Genomic DNA, 18,028 nt, shown 5'->3' with positions numbered 1-18,028 from the left:
GAAGACGAGAAGGAAGAGATTGAGAAGGAGCGGAAAGTTAGGAAAACCAAGAGTATCACAGCAGCCAAGGAGATAGAGTATTAAAAGGAGGAAGTGGACAAAACAGCCAATAGGGCCATCAAAATAAGAACAGAGAAGGGCTCCATGAAATTAGCTACAAGGAGCTCTCTGGTGTCCTGTGAGGAAGAATTTTAGTGAGTTAGGAGACAGAAGCCAAGCTGCAAGGACTGAAGAGTGGCCAGAGACAGTGAGTGGAAATGAGTCCCTTATAAGATCCAGCAGAGAATGGGAAGAGAAAAGAGAGAAGATCTGGATGGGCTGTGCATCACATGAAAGTTATTGAAGTTGGAGGAAAGTTAAACATCTCTAAATGCTGATAGGAAGGAGCCAGGAGACAAAGAGTGAGAAGAAAATGAGGTAGCAAGAGGATAAGATCCTAATAAGGGGGAAAAGATTGGCCTTAGCCAGAAGGAGGGATGACAGCCTCTCGTATTGTGACAAGAGGGAAAGCAGAAAGAATGCGCAGATGCAGTTAAGCTGGAGGTTTGGTGGCATGATGTTGAGGAAGTTCTGCTTTTCTCCATGAAGCAGGAAACATGGTCATTGGCTTACTGCAAGAGGAGACTGGGAATAGTCAGAAAAGATGGAGCATATTTGAAATCTCAACTGGAAGAAACTGCTGAGGAGGGAAACCATATGATCCAGGCAGCACTGATGTTCCCCATCACCCTTCAGTAGTAGTTTAGGCTCAAAGAAACCTAAATTAGACTGCTCTAGATTGACTTAGCTTTGGAATTTAGGATGAGGGTGATGGAGTGGCTAAAACAGTGGGTGGGCCACAGGTCTGATCTAGTTATGGAGAGAAGTGTCCGCCATGAAGAAAGTAACCTGGAGGTCCAAATGAAGTTGAGAGAGAGAGAGAGACAGACAGAGAGAAATATTGAAAATGTTAATAAATAAAAGGATATGGTCATAAAGTAGGATGACACTTAAGACAAAGTAGATCATGAACCAAAGTCTTTGATGAGCGTGGGAGAGTGTCTGGAGCTCAGTGGTCCTAGAAATGAGGGAAGAGGGCAGTATGGCTGAATCTGGTGGCGGTGGTGGGATGTCACAAAGTGGTGAATAAGCAATGACTTAGAAGTGCACGGGGAGCAAAGACATGATGCTGAAGCAGCTGGAGTAGGATGGAATAAACTGCCTACCCTGAGAGCATTGCAGGAAAATGGGTTCCTGGAAGGAGCCCAACATGAGTTAAGGGAAGAGCCAGAGCCAGGGAAGGTGGGGAGGAGACGTTCTGGCAATCAAGGTGGGACAAATGGTAGGGACAGGGCCAGTGGGCAAGCTGTCACCTTTCTTTGGTTATGTCCACTTTCATAAGAGTATAAATACTTCTTGAAGAAGAATGAGAAGATGGAATTCCCTTCTGGGATCCTGCAAACTACCAACTTCCGTCGGTTCACTCCGGAGTCGCTGGTGGAGATTGAGAAGCAAATTGCTGCCTATCAGGCAGCTAGGAAAGCCAAAGGAAAGCATAGGGAGCAGAAAGACCAAAAAGAGAAGCCTCGGCCTCAGCTAGACTTGAAAGCCTGCAACCAGCTGCCCAAGTTCTATGGCGAGCTCCCAGAAGAACTGATCGGGGAGCCCCTGGAGGATCTAGACCCCTTCTACAGCACACACCGGGTAAGAGCCACCAGTGGGAATGTCTGCTCTCAGCTCTTGGAGAGGAAGTCTTGGTCCCACTCAGCCTAGGGAGTCCTTCTGAACCCTGGGTGATACAGCAGTCTGCTAAAGACTCAGTTAAAACATATATCTAACCACCCTCTTTGATGCTCTCTTTGAGTCTTTATGACGTTTTGATAGAGGCTAATTAACCCCAAATCCTCATAAGCTGACGACTGCCGCAGAGCTTGTGGGGAAAGTTGGCTGTCCCCTTGGATGAGCTCTGGCTCTCTTTGCAGGTGGAGAACAGAGATCTTGAGGTTGGGGGAGGGGAATGGAGGCAAAGGGAACAAAAAGCAGGATGATTTAAGCCAGTGGTCCTCAAAGTATTATCTTGGAACCCATGGAGTCCCCAAAGCCCTTTTAGTGGATTCTTAAAATCAAAACTATTTCATAACAATACTTTGATATCATTTGTCCTTTTCACTCACACTCTCTCATGAACATACATTGTTCATGAACATTGTTCATTGCTCATGAACATATAGCTCATGAAACATTGGGGAATGTATGAGCTATTGATGAGAGATGGCGTTATCACTCTAACAGCTACTGTAATTCCCTTGAATGTGTCCCTATATTTCAAAATTTCCTACATTTTTAATTTTCTTAGATAATTTCAAGAATCTTGGTTTCCAATATACTTATTGCTTATTAAATATTGTTTATATTACTTTTATAAAAGATCTAAATATGCAAAAAACATAAAAAATAAAATTTCCTAAGTTTTAAATTTCTAGTATGAAATATATATATATATACACACACATATAATATGTATATATACATTATATGTGGGTATGTGGGATCCTCAATAAGTCTTGAGAGTAAAAATTTTGAAATCAAAACATTTGAGAACCACTAGTTTAAACAAGAGCTTCTCCATGACAAGCACCTCACCTGCACTATATCTTAAATGTTCTTCACAGCAAAAAAAAAAAAAAAAAAAAAAAAGTGGTGACTACATGTTTGGGAATTAGGAAGGGCAGAAATCAATCATCTTTGATATGGTTTGTAGAGAACACAAAAAGGCACTGGAATATTTTTCTCCCTTCTCTCCCCTGCCAAAAGCCTATACCCTCCTAAGTGTTCAGAAAAAGAAAGCAGGAGAGAGTCTAAGTGGCAGAGACCTAGGAGGCGGAGAACAGAAGGAATATTACAGGACCAGGGGGGATCCTCTAGTCAGAAGAGGAATTAAATGCAACCAGAGCTCCACCATCCTGCTGCCAGGATCCTCCCCTGGGCATCTCACCAGCCCTAGGGGCAGCTGCCTGGCTGTTAGATCACTCTCAGTGCTCACTGAGTGATCACTCTCAGTGCTCACTGTGGTGCACAGTCAGCCATGGAGGCTGGGGTCTTGCAGGGAGGATGAGGACATGCCTTCATCCCGGACCCTCTCCAGCTCCCTGCACCTCTGTTTGGCTCCCAGGGGCCCCATTGCCCCTGTAGACCTTTTTGATCATGAGCCCAAGATGATGCCATTCACACCCAGAAACATGGCTGTGTAAGGACTCTTGTTTCTCACTGGAGGTCCAATTTCTGTTGTGTTTTGTTTTGTTTTAGACATTTATGGTGCTGAACAAAGGGAGGACCATTTCCCGGTTTAGTGCCACTCGGGCCCTGTGGCTATTCAGTCCTTTCAACCTGATCAGAAGAACGGCCATCAAAATGTCTGTCCACTCATATCCTTTGCACGATTGCTTCTTCCACATGTTAGAATCAGGTCTTGTCCAGTACCTTCTTTAGAGCTTAGCAATAGAGCCTGTGTCCAGTTGAATCCCGGGACAATGAGGTCATTAAATTGAAAAAAAATTGTTTGTGGCTTTAATGTGTCTAATGCCCCAAGGCAGTTCACCTTTGGGTTCACTTCAGACTAATCTGGACACACCCGTGGATGCACAACTTGGAAAATGTCCTCTTTTTGAGGGGAGGTTAGCTGATGCCCCCAGGCACATTCTCACCATGGTATGTGGTTTGCTGTCACCACAACATAGCAGCAAGTAAGAGGACCCCAAGGCTTCTGTGGCCAGATTAGATAGGCATGGGCACAGATGCTCTGTGCCATGGCCACACTGGGGAGTGCTGCTTACTGGGCAATAGAGGAATACTTCCCAGAGGACAAAGAAAATAGACCATCATGGGCACAGCACACATTGTATCAGTGGGACCTCATTGGTCATGGGGCACTGCCAACATCACAAGTTACTCTAAAACTATCATCAGCAGGTTAAAAATGTCAATAGTCTGAGGTTCATGCCACATGGGAATGTAATGAGTAGAGACACATTGGTCAAATGTCTGTATTATACTAATAGCCTTAGGTAGTATTATAAGCTGCCTTCGGGTTTTTTCCTACTGCGAGCCAGACTAGTAGAAAAGAGACTTCAGGTTGGTTTCCCAGGATCTTCCCTGGTGACTGTCCAGATTGGAAGTTCATAATGACAAGTTCAGCCCTGGTTTGCAGGGAGTTGTTGTGCAAGAACAACCTTGCCTCAGTTGCCTGACAGCTGGTAGCCAGCCTTTTATTAGAAGGCTCCACTAAAAAGAGGCTCTCCCTCCGCCCCCAAGTCTGGGGCAGCTTGCTGGATTGCTGGACAGCTCTCATAGAGCCGGTAGCTCTGCACACTCAACATGAAATCACCTGATGAAGTTGCATTACGTTTGCTTTTTCTTTATGGCTAACCAGCAAGCATTACACTTTATGAATTGAATCTTGAATTTCCAAATTCTACCAAAGGATATTTAGTGAGAATAGCAGGCTCCCACTTGCTAAATACTTCCTGAGTGTCAACACCGCCATACAGAAGTACAGAAGCCTCTGAAGCAGGGATTAGCATCTCCATTTTACAGATAATGGAACTGATGCTCAGAGGCGTTAAGAAAATGCCCAGGGTCACACAGCTAGTTAAGTGGTCCAGCCTGCATCTTGCATTGTGCAGTATCTGCAGTGAGGAAGTAGGCAGTCTGCGGACATGAATTAGGGTAATTATTCTCTCAGTGTGTCATTTCTACTTGAGGAGTTGTTGCTTTTTAAAAAAATATGTGCAATTACAGAGCAATTACAAATAAAGAGAAATAGCAACATACAAACTCCTCTTTATGGACCCTGGTTGAATTACATCTAGACAAGTAAGGAACAGCTAATTTGAAATAAAATCCCTTTAAAAGAACCAAGTGACCAGTGAATATTCTTTTCGTCTTGATATTTGATGAGTAAATTATTGCTTGGTGGAGTCACAGCTGGAGAGGAAAGCTGTTGAGGGGTCCCCTTCTCACAAAAGTCTGGATGTCAGTCTCATGAATTTGGCAACGCCAGCCCCAAAAGATACTATTCAAGATGGAGGATTCTCAGGGTCCTTTTATTGATTTTCCATCAAAATTATATAATTCCAATCACATTTGCTATGAGTGCTTTCATAAGTAACAGTATACATAAGATGTTATCATATTACTTTTAAGGCTTTATAGAATTGGGGATATGATTTTAATTTAACCCTTGGATTAACATTTCTCCCCATATGAACGTATTTCTTAATTGTAAGTCAGCAGGAAAATGTGGTTTAATTAGTAGAGTTTCCCTTTTCAAAATAGATGTGTTCTTAAGTAACTATAAAACAAGGCATTTACCAAAAACTAAAATAGATTTAAATATTTCTGCTCAAATTGAAATTATGAAAGATGAGTATTGTACTCTCCCTGTAGGCCAAGCTTATCTTCAGGGTTTCCTTAGGAAGGATTGTTAGGAGCCCAAATAGTCCTGAAAAAAAAAATGTCCAAGTGGGAGAAATTTATCTCTGGATTCTCCAGAAATTTATCTCTGGATTCTCCCCACCAACACTTCTTTCCATCTATTTTACGACTCACCTTCCTTTCAATGTCTCCTTCCCCTGTGGTGATCCCTTTGCCCAGTCTCTGCTCCTAATATTCTTCTATCTGGGTATTCAGGGTTCTCCACTGCAGTCTGATCCCATTTGGAATTTTCTTCCTGAGCCAGTATTTTAATGCCCTGGGCCTGCTTCCACCGTTCCGAGCCAAAAGTCCCTTCCTCAGTAAGACTGATCCCAGCTAAGTCAGGAAAACAATCTGACTAAACTAATCCCCACAAAAGCGTGTACCCCTCCACTTCTCTCTAACTTCCTAACTTCTCCTTGTCTTTTAGGATAAAAGATACGTTTGCCAGCTGAAATTTCAGGCCACCTTGTATTGTGAAATGAAGGTTTCAGGGCAGAAGGACATTTTGGAAAAGGGGTTCTATTTCCTTTCATCTTTTGCAGGGGGGTGGGGGGCGTGGTTACCAAACGGATCTGAGTTCACATTTTGGCACCATGGTTGACTAACTGTATGAACTCGGAAGTTATTTAAGCTTTGTCAGCCTGTTTTCTCAGCTCCAAATTGTAGATGATAACATCCACCTGTGGGTTAGCTGTGTTAGAAATAATGTGGACAAAGTTCTCAGCCCAGCCTAGCACTCAGTAAATGTTAGCAGTTATTATGTGACAAGTCCACATAAAGCTGGTGTTAGTTAAGAGTTCTGAACTTGATCATTTGGCATCAAAGTGATTCTGGATGACATCAGAGAGACACGTGACTCTCAACTTTTCCTTAACACAGGCCTCTCAGGTGGTTCAGTTTATTTATTACAGTCACTATCTTGGTCAATTGTGTGTGCATGACCCAAAATGATCTTCCAGAGAGAGTTGAGTGAGTAGATTTGCTATCATTATTGTATCTTCTTCTCTTTTTGTCTTCTTCCTTTCTCCCTTCACTTGACAGTCTTTGTCTTTTATTTATCTTGCCGGCTCTCACACGAGTAATGCTGAATCCTACTGTCTATTTGTCTTTGTTTAATAATAATTAGGTCTCTTCTTCTGTGGACTTTGTTTCCTAAACACACATGATTTTCAGCTTCAAGAAGATACAGATTAGTGGTTCCCAACCTTGGCTACCCATTGGAATTCCCTTCGGAGATTGTAAAAATCTTGATGCTTTAGTCGCAGCCTCAGAGGGTCTAATTTCATTGATCTGGGTTGGCTTTGGCAGTGAGTCCTCCAATCCCAACACACACACACACACACACACACACACTCTCACTCACCTGCTGGGTGCACACCTGAATGAAGTTTAGGGAAGGCCTACCCGAAAGAGAAGCAGAAACAAACTTGAGATAGAACTAGGAACAAATGGCTCTGGAATATATTCAGAAAAATAACTCATAAATGAAGCTAAGTTATTGTGGCTCATATGCTTCAAAGTGACCTTAATATTCCTGAGGTTATTCTAACTTAGGTTGGTGGACGAAAATTCTGTAGTTTCAGAATGTGGGGGCCTTCCCAGAAACATTCTTCACCAACACATCTGGAGAGATGGCCCACCACAGGTTGAGTCTGACACCTTTGAGTGTAATAACAAGAGTTCTGCAAAGCTTTCTCTTTTTTCCAACTTTTTTTTCTTTTTTGCTAACTATAACAGTAATACATGCCACAACGAAAAACATTTTCTATTTCTGTAAATAGACTAAAGGAGAAAACTCATGTTGTCATTTTAATTGATGCTGAAAAAATCATTTGATAAAGTTCAATTTCCACTTATGATTCAAAACTCTTAGAAAAATTGGAATAGAAGGAAATTGCCTCATTCTGATAAAAGGCATTCGTTTTTTAAAGGAGCAAGTATCATATTTAATTGTGAATACGGAAAACTTTCCCTTTGAGGTCAGAGGAAAAAAAACAAAAGATGTCTGGTCTCAGTTCAACTTTGTAAACAAGGTCCTAGCCAGTGGAATAAGGCAAGGAAAGGAAATAAAAAGTGCAAGAATAAGAAAAGAACCAAAGATGTTGTGATTTACAGATATTAAGACTGTGTACATACGATATCCAACATAATCTAGAGGCGAACTATTAGAATTAATACAAGAATTAATTAATACAATTAATTGACTCTAAAATCATCTGAAAATGCAAAGAGCACACTGTGGCCAAAACATTTCTGAGAGCTTGTTTGGAGGTTCTAGCAGGGGAGCTCAGCTACTCCTATACCCTTGGCGGAAGAACAGTCCTCCTCTATGGGGGAGGGACACACATGGAGTGGTGAGGGAGGAAGGGGACACCTGCCTAGCCAGCCAAATCAGCTGAACCAACCCTGGCGATCAATGGAGTGACAGATGTTGCACCCAACATCTGATGGATGTTGTCACATCCATCAAGACATTTTTGAGGAAGAAAAAAAAAAAAGTGGTGGAACTCACTCTACTGGATGTCAAGATTTGCTATAAAGCTCTAATAATGGAAACAGTATGCCATTGGTATAAGATTAGTCAGACCAGTGTAACCAAATAGACAGTCCATAAACAGACCAATGCATACACAGACGTCTAATTTGTGACAGAGGTAGCACTCCAGAACAGTGGGGAAGGGGGAGTCTTTGGTAAACCATGCTGAAGAATTAGGAATCCCAATGGGAAAACTATAATGAACATCCAACCTTACACCACACGTGGAATCAATTCTAGGTGGATTAACACCCAGCTTTCTTCGTGAAATACAAAAAGACAAAGGCTTCAGAAGGCAAAAAACAACAACAAAGAAGAATATCTCAGTGACCTCGGGTTAGAGAAAGCTTTATTACATGTGACTTGAGAAGCACTAATCATAGAGGAAAAGACGGTTGCATTTTAGCATACTAAAATTAAGAATGTCTATTAATCAGAGCACAACTTTAAGAGAGTGAAAAAGCAAGCCTGCTAAGTGGAAGACACCTGCAGCACATGTATATGCAACATGCTTATGTCCAGAGTAATGAATGCCCACAAAATCAATTAGAAAAATGTGAGAGCAATTGTAAAATGAGCAAAGAATTGAATAGGCACCTCACAAAATGGAAATCCAAATGGCCAATAAACATAGGAAAGTATTCTTAACCATCTCTTTTTCTATCAGGGAGGTGCAAATTAAAACCACACTGAATGATTTATTACACACTCATCAAATGAGGAAAACATTAAAGCGTAACAAGGACATGGAGCAACAGAAATTCAGATGCCGCTGGTGGGATTGCGAATCTGGACACCCTCTTTGAGGAGCAGTGGATGTTAGCTAGTAAAGGTGAAGACACACATGCACCGTGTTCCTCTACCCAGGTGCTCTTAGGTACCTGCGCTTAGCATAAATATGTACTAGTGAGCACCAGAATACAGCTGCAAGAATATTTATGAACATTGTGTATAAAAAACAAAAACTGAAACAACCTAAATGTCCATAAATCTTTAACTACATTAACTATATTCTAAAATGAGATAACCTACAGCGATAAAAATAAATAAACCTTATCTCTGCACAAGGATGTCTTAAGAACATAATATTAAACCGAAAAAAGCCAAACACAAAGGATTATGTGAGTATGATTCATTTAAGCATAATCAGAAAACAAGCAAAAACTATGCTATTTCAGTTTAGTTCAGGGAGGTAAAAATATAAATAAGACAAGGCAAGAAAAGTACCAAAAATTAGGAGAATGAGAGCCTCAAGGGCAGAGGACAGAGGGAGCGACTGGGGAAAGGCTTGCGAAGTGCTCATGATGTTCCATTTTGCGACATGGGTAGTTGTCCCACAAGCTGCTGTGGACTGAATTGTGAGCCCTCAAACATTGGTGTGTTGAAACTCTAAGCCCCCGTGCTACTATGTTGGAGATAGGGCCTTTAAGGAGGTGGTTGAGGTTAAATGAGGTCACAAGGGTGAAGCCCCTATCTGATGAAATTAGTGCCCTTTTAAGAGGAAGAAACCAGAGTTTTCTCCCCTCCATGTGAGGAGACAGGGAGAAGGTAGCTGTCTAGAAGCCAGGAAGAGAATCTTTACCAAACCCCAACCATGCCGACACACTGGTCTCAGGCTTCCAGCCTCAAGAGCTGCGAGAAAATAAAGTTCTGTTGTTTAAGCCACTTAATCTATGGTATTGTTATGGCAGCCAGAGCTGACTAATACACAAGCACTTATTTTCAAACAATGTCCATAAATCTTTACATCAACTATATTCTAAAATGAGATAACCTACAGCGATAAAAACAAATAAACCTTTATGTTTTATGTGCACGTTTATTATGCATGCTACCTATCATAATAAAAAGCTTCAGACATAACTTTCTAAAAGTAATTGGCCATTTCGCAAAATGCAGAATACTGAGAAATATAAGTCAGGAGACATTAAGTAGATAGAGAAATCGTAAAATTATGAAATCAGAGTTAATATGGCTGAGATCACATAGCATGTAAAATTTCCATCCTTCTGAAATGTTAATGCAAAACATTTTTGTCCAAAATGAGTTCTTTGGGGATTCTGGTTAAATATGGAAGATAGCATGCATATGTTTCCACCCTCTCAAAATGCCAATACAGTGACAGCATGGGAATAAGAACACTATAAATACACATGAACAAAGAGAAGGAGAAAGGAGAACACAGAGGACAAATGATGTCAAAACAATCTTGGAAGACCAAAAGTGGGTGGAGGAGTGGTAAAATATTCAGCAGATCATGGCTTTTAAACCATAGTACCTGCAGAGGGGAATAAAAATGAGAATAAAAGCATTTTACCCCCTACACAGCCCAGAGGCCCTGGAAGTGTTGACATGATACAAATAGCAAAAAATGGGAGCAGAAAGAGGAAAGAACGTGGGAGCACAATAGCAAGAAATTAAAGAGCATTCTTTCAAGTTGATAAATCCAGGAATGGAAAAATAATTATATTCAACAGTACAAAGGTAAGCATGAAAAAGATATTATTTAATACAGTCAGATGATGGATAAAACAGACAGGGAAGGAAAAAGAAGTACCGAGTAAAAATAAGAGATATTGTTTAAAGAAATAGCACACTCAGGGCAATGTGTTATGTAATTTTAATTATAATTATAAATTGGTAATAATAATTACCAATTTATATTTACAAAGGTAACCAGTAGAACAAAAATACAAACACTTCCAAATATTAGGAGAGTGGTACACAAAAAATAAAGTAAATAAAACATGCCAGATGATGAAATATTTTAAAAACAAGTACATAACATAAAGTAATATAAGTAAACTAAGACTAAGAAAATCTGTCATGTTAATAACTATAAATGGATTTGACTCACCTACTTAAAAATATTTATATTACATTACAAAGCGATACCCAACTCTATGTTGAATAAAAAAGATACTCCTTAAAGTATTACAGAATGGCTGAAATTGTAGAATGGGCAAAGATATAAGCAAAGGCAAACAGAAAGAAAGCAGGAACCCTGACAACAAATAATGTGGAAACAATAGACATAAATTGAAAATTATGAAAGTTTAGGGTAAATAAAAACACTGTAGGAATAGCAAAGTTTAATTAATTTCTTTCAGTCTATAACAGATCAAATGTATTAAAAATGGAAAGTTATCGATGATCTAAGTAACATAATTATTATGATATGTAATTAATATATAGCAAACTACATTCTCTGAAAATAGAAAACATACATCCTCTTTAAAATACCATACAAATCAACCAAATATTAAGCCATGACAAAAACCTCAATAAGTTTCCCAAAGTAGAAATAATAAAGAAAATATTCTCTAATTGTAATATAATTAGAAAATAATAACAAAATAAAAAAAATAAGAGGCCTTTCCACTTAGTAATTTAAAAAACCTCTCTTAAAGAACTCTTGGATGAAAGACAAACTACATACTAAAATTATAGAATTTCTAGGGAAGAAATGATGAAAAACAGTTTAATAATAACCTGTGGGGTGTAGTTGAAGATGTGCTCAGGGAATAATTCACAGCATAGAAACATAGACTATATCAGTAAAAACTGAAAAAAAATGAAGTTCCTAATATAAAACTAGAAAAAGAACAATAAATTAAATGAAATAAAAACAGAAAGAAGAAATTAATAATGATAAAAAAAGACATAAATTAGAAAATAGAAAACAGTAGAACTAATAAATTAAAAAGCTGTTGTAAAAAATATGTGCAAGACTTTTATGGCAGAAAATGACAAAACATTATTGAGAGAAATTTTAAAGTACCTAAATGAATTTAAGGATCTCTTATGTTAATGGATTAGAAGACTCACTATTGCTAAAATGTTGGCACTGCCCAAATTAATCTATAGATTCAATGACATTCCAATAAAAATCCCAGCAGCATCTGTTCTGTAGAAATTGGTGGAATAGATTTGACTTACAAGGATGACACAAAATTTCTTTAACTACTGTCCTATTAATAGACATCCATCTTGATCCTAATCAACATAAGGATTATGTTGATTATATTTTATATAATCAACAATTATATTTTATATAATTGATTATATTATATTTTGCCATAACTATTAAATATCAGGTGAATATCCTTACACGCGTATCTTTGTACACATATGTGGGTAAAACTGAGGGGGGGAATTTCTAGAAGTAAAATTGTCAGGTCAAAGGGATATACATTTTAATTTTTGAGATATTGCCAAATTGTCTTCCAAAGTTGGATCAATTTCCGTTCCCACTAATTATTAAATCCATCCATTCTTTATCAGATTTCGTGTTAACCGCATTGTTGACACAATTTCCTTTACAAACATACTTTGAAAAAGTCTAAAATATACAAATCTATTTTACTGGTCCTAGTTCTAGGAATTTATGTGGCAGGACTTGGCTAACGCTGCACATCTTTGGTCTTGTGGAAATGATCAGACTAGATTTTCTTTTTGAAACAAGCTGATAACAGCCTTTTGTTGTTGCTGGGAGCACAGAAGAAGACATTGAATGTCCCTGAGATAGACTGGGGCTCCAGAAATCCTGCCATGTATTTCTCAGAAAAAATTAAATTAAAGCCAGCGAGGAATCAGAAGCCAATCCCATCACCGTGTTCCTGATACAACTCTTTAGACATAAATATTTCCTACCGCTTATCTTCCCTCCCTTCCATTATTCCTCCCTGAAATATTAACTTTGCATTATTATCTGCTGATAACAGTAGCTCCATGCCTCCCTCCCTGCCTGCCTATTTGTCTGCTTGTGGGAAGATATTATAGATCTATACTACATTTTTAATCCCTTCTTGTGCTCAGAAAAAAAGAAAACAGACAAACAAACAAAAAAACCCAACCACTGATTCATTGGGCCCAAGTTGGGAAGAATATGCCAGATTAGGCACCAGGAGGATATGAATAGTGTTGGGGGTAGGGTGTAAACCAGGCGTCCTCAAACTACGGCCCGTGGGCCACATGCAGGTGTTTTTGCCCGTTTGTTTTTTACTTCAAAATAAGATATGTGCAGTGTGCATAGGAATTTGTTCATAGTTTTTTTTAAAACTATAGTCCGGCCCTCCAACGGTCTGAGGGACTGTGAACTGGGCCCCTGTTTAAAAAGTTTGAGGACCCCTGGTGTAAACAGTGGCCAGAACAGAACTTTCCCATTATCCCCCTGCCCTGGGCTCACAGAGGAGCACTGTGATGGCCCTATGACACCCGCCACTAACCATACCAAGATTCTGTAAAAACACTGGACAAATTACAGCAATTTGGTTTCAGGGAAACCCACAGCGGAAAAATAAATATTTTCTCACCTGGAAAAGAATATGCAAAATGAAGCTGAACCTATGGCAAATGGGAGAATGGGTGTCTGGTGCTGCATGCATGAAGAATTGCTTTGTGTGGTTTCAAATTTAAGTGAATGCCCTCTATCATATCGTATGCATGCTTTACCTGATGCTTTCTTTAAAATTTGGATTTTGTCTTCAAGGTTGGTCTAAATGGATACGTGTACACCTAAAGTCATTCATATTTTACTGCTAGCGAGTATTCCATAAAGGTATTCTCCCACATTTTCTTCTAAAAGTCAGTTTTGTACATTTAGGTATTTTATTCTCCTAGAATTTACTTTTTTGTGTGTATGGCAGGAGATAGGCTTCCAAAATCCATTTTTTATAGGGGTTATCTCAACATCATTTTGACTAGATCTTCATTTCCCAAGTGGTTCCTACTGCTTCCCACGTCATGCGCCAGGTTCCCATGTCTACTCGAATCTTCTTCTCCGTAACCTATTTGTTGCTCCCCAAATCAACAGCACACTGATTTAAATGCTTTCCAGAAAAATTGACATGGTTGATTTTGGTGCCCCTCCTTGTTTTCCTTCTTGAAAATTATCTTGGTTCTTCTTGTTCCTTTACTTTTCCTACCAATTTAAGGGGCATTTTCAAGCTCTTTTCTCACAGCTCTGTTGAAACTTTGGTAATGCTCTGAGTTTATTTGTTATCTCTGGAAGGATTACCACATTTACAATATGAAGACTTTCCACACATCAGCATGGCTGATCTCTTAATTTACACAGGTCTTCTTTTACATATTGGCCCATAACACTTTGTAATGTCCTCTTCCTAGGTACATTGCAATTGTAGCAGTCCTTTTGGATATTTATTTTTAATGTAAACATCTCAATCTTATTAATTTCTATCTATTGATTTTGCATCCATCAATTTTGCAGAGCTCCTTACAGTTACATTTCTCTATAGATTCTCCTGGATTTTCTATTTAAACAATTACATCCTCCACAATTAATGATGAACTTAATTCTTCCTTTATTATTCTTATACCACTTGTTTATTTTTCTTGTCTTATTGAATTTGCCAGGACTATTAGTTAGCACAATGCTGAATCAAAGCTATACTAGTGAACATAGTTCTTTTGCTCTTGATTTTTAAAAGTATGGTTCTAATTTCTATTATCACGATGTCTGGAGAGTTCTGATAATTATTCTTTATCAAGTTTTGGAAATATATTTTCATTTCTGGTTTGTTTTTAAGATTTTCATTATGAGTGTGTGTTGACTTCTGTCAATATTTCTACATTTATTAATGTTATTATTATATAGTCTTTCATCTGTTAATATAGTAAGTTACATTCATAGATATGCTAGTCTATTTTTAATGGTTCCAGATGATGATTTTGCTGGATCCAACTTGCCAGTATTTCATTTTACCTATTTTGCTAAATGAGGCTAGCCTATAATCTTCTTTTATAAACTGTCCCTTTGTTTCAACTTTCAGCTTCACTGTCTTCTTTCCTTCCATCATCCCTGGGAACTCCAAATTATTGTTACTTTGTTTTTCAGAGTAATTCAGCTCTTTCTATCCCCTAAGATGTTTCTCAACAAGTGATCTAAGGATCTCTGTTGGCCACCAGAAGTCTCTCAATACCCTCTAAATCATTTGACAGATTCAGAAGGAAAAGCAATGCCATAATTTTATGCATGGATATTAATAATTTTAAAATCTAAAATGTAAGATTATGGTTTTCATAGAATTTCTGACTTTTTATGTTCTCAATAGAAGTGTGTGTACTTCAAGGACTGACTTAGTTCATTCCGGTTAACATGGAATTCATGATAGGCCATTTATCTTGACTAATGTATTTTATTGTCATCTGATAGTTGTTGACATTTGTTAAACTTGCATTTGCCATTGTTACTATTGCATTGCATAATATCACAATTCAAAAGCAATGAATAATCACTTCAAAAGTAGTTTGCTGAAGTATAACAATAATGACAAAAATAGAGATATAAATCCTATGACATGAATAAAGTCACAAATATAAGTAATGAATGGACTTTATCATAAATATAAAGCATAAATCTGTCTGTCATGAGACGAGTGGACAATGAATGCGGATAATCTCACTAAAACAGACAAAAATGTGTAAGAAAATAGGAATCATGACAATGAATAATGGTAACTGAATTTTACTGAACAAATGATCCTTTGGTCCTAGTACCCTGTTTATTATTTGTTAACATTTTTGTCAAATAATGAAATAATACTACCAAAACTTCCATATTATTTTCCAATAAAGCTTACCAACCTCACTTTTAAGCCAATTGACTGTCCCTAGTACAAGCTCAAAATAAGGCTTTCCAGTACAAAATTGTCAAATTTTGATGTTAAATGTTGAAAGAACAGCAAAACTATAGAGTCATCATTCATCCTCATATCAAAAACAGGCACAATTGCACTCTTGCTGATAAGATATGAAACCAGCTACAAAATCAATTACAAATACTATGGCTGGAAAGGAAACAAGAAAAACAACGGGTAGAATTTCTCAATCAGATATATTGTATTTCTTATCCATGACTGGCATTTAAAATCAATGACTGTTACTGTATGTGAACAAATAGACATTTTACTTTCTAGTTAAACAAATCTATGAATAAGTCAGTTGTCAGCATATGTTTGCTATGTATTTGAGAGAGAAGTGTTCAATGACTTTTGTACTATTTATCATGAAGCTAATTTTAAAAGAATAGTTTAAAGATTGTGCACCAATGTTGGCAGTAGCATTATTCACAGTAGCCAAAAGGTGAAAATATCTCAAATGTTCATCAACAGAATGGATAGACAAAATGTAATATATACATAAGCAACAGAATACCATTCAGCCTTAAAAATGAATGAGATTCAGATACATGGACACATAGATGAACCTTGCAAAAACATTACCTTAAGTAAAATAAGCCAGGCATAGAAAGACAAATATTGTGTGTTTCCACTTTTATGAGGTAGCTAGAATAGGCAAACTCATGGAGATAGAAAGTAGATTAGAAGTCTCCAGGTAGTAAGAATGGGGAGTTGTGGTTTAATGGGTACATTTCTGTTTGAAATGTATGAAAAAGTTCTGGAGATGAATAGTGGGTGATGTTTCCTCAACATTGTAAATGTAGTTAATGCCACTCAGTTGTATACTTAAAAATAGTTACAGTGGTCAATTTTGTTATGTATATTTTACCAAAAATTTTTTAAAAGGAGGGGAGTGTTGGCCAGGTGTGGTGGCCCACACCTGTAATCCTAGCACTGTGGGAGACCAAGGTGGGAGAATCACCTAAGCTCAGGAGTTTGAGACCAGCCTGAGCAAGAGCAAGACTCTTGCTCTTGTTCTCTATTAAAAATAGAAAGAATTAGCTGGGCATGGTGGCATGCACCTGTAGTCCCAGCCCAGCTACTCTGGAGACTGAGGCAGGAGGATTGCTTGAGTCCAGGAGTTTGAGGTTGCTGTGAGCTGGGCTGACACCATGACACGCTAGCCCAGGCAACAGAGCGAGACTCAGACTCAAAAAAAAAAAAAAAAAAAAAAAAAAGACAAAGGGGAGGCTGTTAAAGTGACATGAAGAAACTCCAGCCACATGGTCAGCAAGGAAAGGCATCACTATATAAATAGAAGAGGCTGCTTCCAAATGCCAGTACATACCTTATTCCCGGAAAGCAGCTGGGGGTCTATAACATGCCTCCCAGTTCTGATTTGCTGTTGAGGCACATAGTGGAAACTGTGATACAAACTGATTGTGGCCACTTAGTGTATGTCTCCTTGGCATACTGGGCTGAAACGGAAAAGTGAGTAAGAGATGCTGCTCTCCCACGCTGAATTGCTCTGGCTGGCAAAAAAAAAAAAAAAAAAAAAAAAAGGCTTGCACAGTGTTTTAAAAATAAGGAATGAAATTTCTTTAATTACCATTTTTATGAATACAAGTGTTGGAGCTTGGTGATCCATTTGGGATTTGGGATAGTATAGATCTTTGACGTCAGTGTCTAAATATCAGGACTTTTAATCATTAGACATCAAGATTTCTTAAAACAGAACAATGGTGCCCTAGGCTCAATGGCTGAGAGTTTGACTTTTTTCCCAGCACCCAAAGATTTTCTTCATTCACCAGAAAAAGCACTTTTGAAAAAACACATTAAGCATATTTAAAAAACCACACCCCAATTCTGGAAGCGAAGATGAAGAAATACCTTGCAGAGCCAAACACCACCAAAGAGAGCATGTGACCGAATTAGCTGCAGTTAAGCCAGGCCACTTGTCCTCTGGTGAAACACTGAAAATAGTCTTTAGAGAGAACTCGCTCCGTAATTTCTGGGTCTGTGTTTGATCTGACAAGCCAGAAATATCCGTCAAAGCTTCCCAACAACCTATAATTCTGAGTTAAAATTTTCTAATTTAGAAAACATAAAGAATGGGGGGAAAAAAAAACAACAGGATATGGACGCTGACAGCTCCAGCAGCTCTCCAGCCAGATGCGGATTTATTTCATGAATGATTTCAAACACTATTTCTCCTCTCACAGATATTTTTTTTAAAAATGACTGTTATTCACTTTTTAATTTGATTTTTGCTTTTACTTAAGGCACACGTGTTCATGATTTAAGATGTCACTTAGTTCTAGAAGGATTCTAACAAAAGAAAACAGCGATTTCATTGTCCTCATCTCCTTACCTTGAATCTCATCTTTCCAGAGGC

General features: G+C 38.3%; 1 protein-coding gene across 3 annotated transcripts in view; it reads left to right on the top strand.

Annotated features, from left to right (window-relative positions):
• Positions 1 to 1,413: 1,413 nt before the first annotated feature.
• Positions 1,414 to 18,028, top strand: part of SCN10A (sodium voltage-gated channel alpha subunit 10) — an 84,711-nt gene continuing 68,096 nt past the window's right edge. For all 3 annotated transcript variants that reach the window (XM_012742157.2, XM_012742156.2, XM_012742155.2), the window contains exons 1-3: positions 1,414 to 1,683; positions 3,286 to 3,413; positions 6,343 to 6,423. In XM_012742157.2, coding sequence (XP_012597611.2) covers positions 1,414 to 1,683; positions 3,286 to 3,413; positions 6,343 to 6,423 — 479 coding nt within the window. The remainder of the gene's footprint in view (positions 1,684 to 3,285; positions 3,414 to 6,342; positions 6,424 to 18,028) is intronic.

Source organism: Microcebus murinus, chromosome 1 (genome assembly GCF_040939455.1).
Source record: "Microcebus murinus isolate Inina chromosome 1, M.murinus_Inina_mat1.0, whole genome shotgun sequence".
Classification (NCBI taxonomy): domain Eukaryota; kingdom Metazoa; phylum Chordata; class Mammalia; order Primates; family Cheirogaleidae; genus Microcebus; species Microcebus murinus.
Note: the sequence above shows the minus strand (reverse complement) of the source record. Positions and strands in the feature narration are given on the sequence as shown.